This window comes from Aplysia californica, unplaced genomic scaffold (assembly GCF_000002075.1).
Source record: "Aplysia californica isolate F4 #8 unplaced genomic scaffold, AplCal3.0 scaffold00102, whole genome shotgun sequence".
Classification (NCBI taxonomy): domain Eukaryota; kingdom Metazoa; phylum Mollusca; class Gastropoda; order Aplysiida; family Aplysiidae; genus Aplysia; species Aplysia californica.
In genome coordinates, this window is record NW_004797372.1 from 156,760 (window position 1) to 163,769 (window position 7,010).

General features: G+C 43.2%; 1 protein-coding gene across 1 annotated transcript in view; it reads left to right on the forward strand.

Annotated features, from left to right (window-relative positions):
* Window positions 1-7,010, forward strand: part of LOC101860158 (putative ATP-dependent RNA helicase DHX57) — a gene marked incomplete in the record, with an annotated part of 47,974 nt that overhangs the window by 36,982 nt on the left and 3,982 nt on the right. The window contains 5 exon segments of the mRNA XM_013080835.2: window positions 320-415; window positions 2,012-2,095; window positions 3,156-3,293; window positions 4,959-5,073; window positions 6,250-6,311. Coding sequence (XP_012936289.1) covers window positions 320-415; window positions 2,012-2,095; window positions 3,156-3,293; window positions 4,959-5,073; window positions 6,250-6,311 — 495 coding nt within the window.

Sequence of the window (7,010 nt, forward strand, 5' to 3'; positions counted from 1 at the left end):
TCTCTCTCTCCCTCTCTCTCTCTCCCTCTCTCACAATCTCTCTCACTCTCTATCACACACACACACACACACTCTCTCTCCTCCCCCCTCTGTCTCACTCTCTCTCTCCCTCTCTCAATATCTCTCTCTCCCTCTCTCTCTCCCTCTCTCACTATCTCTCTCTCTCTCTTTCTCCCTCTCTCCCTCTCTCTCCTCCCCCTCTCTCTCTCACTCTCTCTCACTCTCTCTGTATCTCTCTCTCCCTCCCTCCCTCCCTTCCTCTTAGGGTAATGTTATACCAGCTCCGGTGTAATGTTTCGGTCAATATTTCTCTGCGCAGGTATCCCCGTTTGGTTTGAAGCAAGAGTCGGATGAAAAGAGGAAGGAGTTTGCCATGGGTAACTCTGACTATCTCACTATGCTGAATGCTTACAAGGTAAGTGATTTGAGATTGATGTAGAGGTGGATGTACATCTGTGAGGCAAAATGATGAAACCAGGCACTGTTCAAAATAATTAAATCAAAGTAATTGGCGTTTTTTCGCCGGTCTGACAATTTTTCTTGAATGTTTGTTTTTTGGCTCAATACCTTGTATGTACTTTTAAAAACACATTTCTGTGTCGATTTTACCAAAAAACTTTAATTGAAGGCACAAAAAATGTCATTTTCAGTTTCCAAGGACTCTCAAGCTATGGAAATTACCAAACTTTAGCAGCCATTTTTTTACTAATTTCACCTCTGAAACCAGACGACCCCGACCTCCTTCAATCAAATATTTCAACTTCTATTAAACATAGATTGATTTTTTTTCTTACCAAAACAAGGCAAATGAACAGGCTTTAAGATGATACCAATAACCCTATATGCCCAAAATTGATGAGCGCCTGATTCCACCATGTTGTGACACATATGTATATTGTGTGTTTATCAAAGGTGCAGATTTTCTTGATAAATTGGGAAATCCAGGTTTTTAAAATTTTCAGGATTTTTTTCACTTTGTGTAAATATAGTTTTGATACAAGATGTGTCTGTAAATAATGATTCCCTATGCATGGGGAAACTGCTTCTTTTTCTTTCCTCATCCTTTCTATTGTCATTTCCTTTGTATGTTTGTCACTCTCTTGTGAACTGCTATTTCCGGGGTGCCTTGATAGTGGAAGCAGACTTTTTGTGCTGTTGGGGCTAGAGAGGTGAGCAGAGTAAGCCTGATTCCCCACTTGGACTTCTCTGTTGACATCCACCCCTTGGCGCTCATATAACCTTATGCTGTTGCGAGCGCCGTAAAACCTTACCAAAACTAAACTACTTACCTGGTGAGTGGTGGTATTGCTGTATGTTGTGTGTATGTTTGTCTGTGTGATCTTCTGTCTTGGACATCTAGCTCTCACAGGCAAAATTGAAGGCAAACGAGGCAGGGGTAGGCCCAGAGCAACCTACTTAATGAACCTAAACAAATGGGTAACGGGGACAGATCAGGGAAACATGGCTTTTTTAATTAAGAACATCCGAGCAAAAGAATGAATGGAGAACCATGATGGCCGATGTCTGTCGCAGATCTGGCGCTGGATGATGATGATGATCTGCCGTCACTTGTCACTTTGGGTTTTTTAAAATCCCATTTCCTGATATGGTACAGGTACTGATATTTGTGAGTTTAGTAAAAATGTGCCAACATCGTAATACATCTTCAATGACAATTCTATTGGAAACGCTTCACTTGTTCATTCGTACCAACTGTAGTGAGGTTACTGAACACACCTTGCTACAAATGAAACAAAGAGAGAGAGAGAGAGAGAGAGAGAGAGAGAGAGAGAGAGAGAGAATGTTTTACGGAGCGGGTTGTCCCAGCACGTGAGACATGTATTTACTAATGTCATGTCTTGTTGTGAGTATGCGTGAGTGCACCTAACCTTTTAAACGTCTACTGCCATTGTTAACGACCAAGACAAATTTCTCCCTGCGAGATGAATAAAGGAATAAAGATTGTCATTGTCATTGTCTGGCCAAAACCGGCCCATTTTCTCCCCTGCAGCGCTGGACAGAGGCCAAAGAGAGGGGGTCCCACCAGGCGTATCTTTTCTGTCAGGAGAACTTTCTGTCCATCAAGACCTTACAGGTAAGAGCTTTGGATGTCGTGTCGGGCAAGATCTGTGACGTCACACAACATGATATTTGTGGCGTCACATGACATGATATTTGTGGCGTCACACGACATGATATTTGTGACGTCACATGACATGATATTTGTGGCGTCACACGACATGATATTTGTGATGTCACATGACATTAGTTTTTTTAAAATATCAGATGACACATGATATTTGTGACATCACATGACATGATATTTGTGATGTCACATGACATTGGTTTTTTATATCACATGACACATGATATTTGTGATGTCACATGACATGATATTTGTGATGTCTTGCGTTTACAACTGAGTGATTTCATAATTACATGTGCTCATCTGTTGATGTGTGTGTATACGTGTGTGTGTTTGTGTAGGTTTTAGTGTGTACCTGTTAGTGTGTGTGTGTGTGTGTATGTGTGTGAGTGTGTGTGTGTGAGTGTGTGTGTGTGAGTGTGTGTGTGTGTGTATTTGTGTATTTGTGTGTGTGTGAGACTTATGATTGCTTAATTTTGTGTTTGGCTTTTAATGTTCATGTATGCTTTCATTTACATGTAGTTTTTTCCTTCTGGTGTGTGTTTCATTCGGCTGTTCTTGTTCAATATAATTTGAGTTTGTTTGTCATTACATGTGAGCACTAATGTGTGTGTGTCTGTGTGTGTGTGTGTGTGTATGTGTGTGTGTGTCTGTGTATGTGTGTTTACTCAAGTCTTTTTGTGGTTGGTTGGCGGGTGCTCTGGTGTGGTTTGCTTCTTCTTTCCTATGAAACATCTATCGTCCTCATCTCCCCTTTTTCTTTTTTGTGTTTGTTACTCTTTTGTAACACCTCTAATCTTCTGGCGCTCATATGACTTTGTGCAGTTGCGAGTGCTGTAAAACCTCTACTAAAACTAAACTAAGTATGTTAACTGGAGTGTTTTTGTGTATGATGTGTGTGTTTGCTCGAATAATCAAATGTGTGTGTGTATAGGTGTATGTATGTGTTTACTTGAATGTATGACATGTGAGTGTGTTTACTGGAGTGTTTTTGTGTATGTGTCCGCAGATGCTGAACAGCCTGAAGCAGCAGTACGTGGAGCTTCTCTCCTCCATCGGTTTCGTCCGGTCTGGTCTGCGGCAGAGAGACGTGGAGAGGGCGGGGAGGGGGGGGTCTGATGGGGTGGCTGAGATCACTGGATTGGAGGTAGGTGGGGAGAGGAGAGGAGGTAGGGAGGAGGAGAGGAAGGGAGGAGGAGAGAGGAGAGGAGGAAGGGAGGAAGAGAGGGGAAGGGAGGAGGAGAGGGGGAAGGGAGGAGGAGAGGGGGAAGGGAGGAGGAGAGAGGAGAGGAGGAAGGGAGGAGGAGAGAGGAGAGGAGAAAGGGAGGAGGAAAGGGGGAAAGGAGGAGGAGAGAGGAGAGGAGGAAGGGAGGAGGAGAGAGGAGAGGAGAAAGGGAGGAGGAGAGAGGAGAGGAGAGGAGGAAGGGAGGAGGTGAGAGGAGAGGAGGAAGGGAGGAGGAGAGGAGGAAGGGAGGAGGTGAGGGGAGAGGAGAGGAGAAATGGTGGAGGAGAGGGTGGGGTTGGGAGAGGAAGAGGAGATAAGGCAGGAGGGGGAGGGTACTGAGGCAGAGAGACTGTGGCACCGTTGTTTTTTGTGGTTGTTTTTTTTTCTTCTCGTCCATGAAGATTTCAGTGCTGGCTTTCTTGCCATGATTTGTTGTGGCAAAACAAGAAAACTAACTCGTACTTGGCGAAAAACTGGATCAAAACAAGCTAGCAAAAGTTTTTACGAGCTACAAGCGACCTGTTAGTTTCAATAGAAACCTGGATAAGTGGTTCGGACTTGATTTTGTGGGCTGGTATTTTGATACAACTATTGTCGTAGCTCCATACTCTCAGGAAGTCAGGCAGCTGCATAACAAAGAAAGTTTTAGATAGGAACCCTCAGGGTAAGAGATCAAGGGGAAGACCGCGTGGAACCTGGAGAAGAATCACAAAAATCGATGTACAGAAAAGTGGGAAGACATGGAATAACATCAAGAGGCTAGCCCAGGATAGAGAAAAGTGGAGGGTGTTTGTCCATGGCCTATACCCTGGTGCAGGGTGAGAAAGGCAATGGTGATGATGATTGTCGTAGCTCGGTGGATGGAAGCGTGCGGCAGCTACGACGTATACTCGTAATCTGGGTGTCATGGGTTGACATCACTCGTGACTCATTGGAGCAGAGGGAGATAGGACTATAACGCTAACACTAAAAAACAACTCAGCTGATAGTTAGTGAACGCATATATCTCCTCAGTGATTATTTACATTAACACCATCTTACGTCATCACTCACAACCACCGCATCATATTAAAAATAATCATTGCTCTCAGATCCTTGACATGCATCTATGTTTCTATATCTCTATCTGTAACATTTGCTTGTTATAATGGTTATGTAAGTAATACACTGTTGGACACTATCGTTTGCACCTTTTTCCTTCTAATTAGATTGCGTCAATATCTTAGAAATGGGTAAGGGACAAAAAAAAGTTTTTCTGTCTTTCTGCTAGGGTTGGGCCTGACAGATTGGGTCAAAGACCGTCTCCCTAACCCTATCTGTACGTCGTGGTTTACTATCGTATCCATACGATGTGGGGAACTCTGTGCCACCACTTAACCCTATCCATACGTTGTGTTATACTATTGTATCCATACGATGTGGGGAACTCTGTGCCACCACTTTCCAAAGAGGAAATTTACTCGTTAATCCGAATTGTATGCTTTGCATAGCAGTCTGGATAGGGTTAATGATCTTAATTGTGTCTTTGGAGCTGTTAAAAATAAAAATTCAGTTGAAAAACTTTTCTTCTTTTTTCTTTTGTCCCAGTTCAACGTAAACTCTCAGAACTGGAAGCTGTTGTCGGGTATTCTGGTGGCGGCGCTGTACCCCAACATCGTGCAGGTTCTCACCCCGGACACACGCTACCACGCCAGTAGTGCTGGTGAGACACACACTCGGATATAACCCTCCCAAGTGTCGTTGACAGACTGCTGGTGGTGTCAGGGGGATTTACCTGATTTACCTGATTTACGTGATTTCATCATATTTATATTAGGCATCGTGGTGAAACCAGGCGCTCGCTCGTCGAAATAATGAAATGGAAGAAAAGAGCTTTTTTCTCCCCGCTTGACCATTTTTTTTCGAATTTTTGTTTTGGCGCAACACCTTCTTGGTCCATTTAAAAATAAATTCCTATGTGGATTTTACAGAAAAAAGTTGATTAAAGTCACTAAAAGTGTAAATATGGACTCTCCGGCTGTGGAAGTCACCAAACTTTGGCGGCCATTTTCTCACTAATTTTTGCCTCCGAAACCAGGTGACCCCCACCTCCTTCAATCCAAAACATCTCCACATCTATTGAAGGTAGATGGGTTATTTTTTCATCATTAGCAAGACAAGTGAACCATCATTAAGAGGATACCAATAACTCAATATGCTCAAAAGTTGACGAGTGCCTGATTCCACCGCGTCGTAACACATATGTTGAAAAATGGTTGAGGAACACGCAAAACAGAGCAAGTTAAAGCCGTAAACTGATATATTTTCAGAAAGTAGAAGGTAAATAGGAAGTAGAGAGCATTTGGGAAGGAGTTTAAATGTTCGGTGGTGAATAAAGAAATGGGATAAATGAACTGAAATAGAGACTCAAATTTCAATCAATTAAGGCGGATATCACAGGTCGGAACTTACGGCCGGTTTAATTGGCTGTCCACACTTTGAGGGTTAATATCAATAATAATTAGTGTAGTGATTTATATCGCAGCTGTCTGTGTGTTTGAGTGTGTGTTAATGTGTGTGTGTTTGAGTGTGTGTTTGTGTGTGTGCATGAGTGTGTTTGTGTGTGTGTGTATGTGTTTGTGTGTGTGTGCATTTGTGTGTGTGTGTGCATTTGTTTGTGTGTGTGTGCAATTGTTTTTGTGTGTGTGTGTGCTTGTGTGTGTGGTTTGCTTCTTCTTTCCTGTCAAACGTCTATCGTCCTCGTCTCTCCCTTCTTTTTTATATTTGTTACTCTCTTGTAACACCTCGAGTCTTCTGGCGCTCATGTGACCCTATGCAGTTGCGAGCGCCGTAAAACCTCAACTAAAACAAACAAACCTTGCTGTCTGTGTTGATACAGGTGCTGTGATGCGAGCCCCGAATGCTGATGAGTTGAAGTTCAAGACCAAGGCGGATGGTTATGTGAGTGTCATGTGGTTAGATTGTCAGTCATTAGCTGAAGTTATGTCTATAAAGAATTTAACCCTATCTGTACGTCATGTTTCACTATCATATCCATACGACGTGGGGAACTCTGTGCCACCACTTTCCAAAGAGGAAATTTACTCGTTAATATGCATGGCATAGCAGTCTGTCAAAATGATTTTTTGAGAAATACTGAAAGTTTCAAAGAGATTTTCGTATTCTAAAATGTGAAGAATACAACCCCGGGGGTACAAAATGACCCCAGGGCGTACGGCTAGGTTTAACACACAGGTGGAAAATGTCAGTCAGCAGGCTGCTTGCCCCCTCTCCCTCACATCCTGACATGTTCAACCCCTGGCCATCCCTGCCGTGGATGGTTGGCGGGTGCTCTGGTGTGGTTTGCTTCTTTTTTCCTGTAAAACATCTATCGTCTTTATCTACCCTCCTTCTTTTTTTTGTTTTTTACTCTCTCGTAACTCCCCTAATTTTCGGCACTTGTACGACCTCATTGTGTTGCAAGTGCCGTAAAACTCTTACGAAAACTGAATCATCTTCGCAAGAATTTCCCACTTGGCTCGGTCCTTTCGAGGACGGGCGTTAAATTCGGAGGTCCCACCTCTTAAATAACCTAACAGTGTTGATAGGGGCGTTAAACCTATACCCTTTCACCATTTCACTTATCATCGTCCCCCCCCC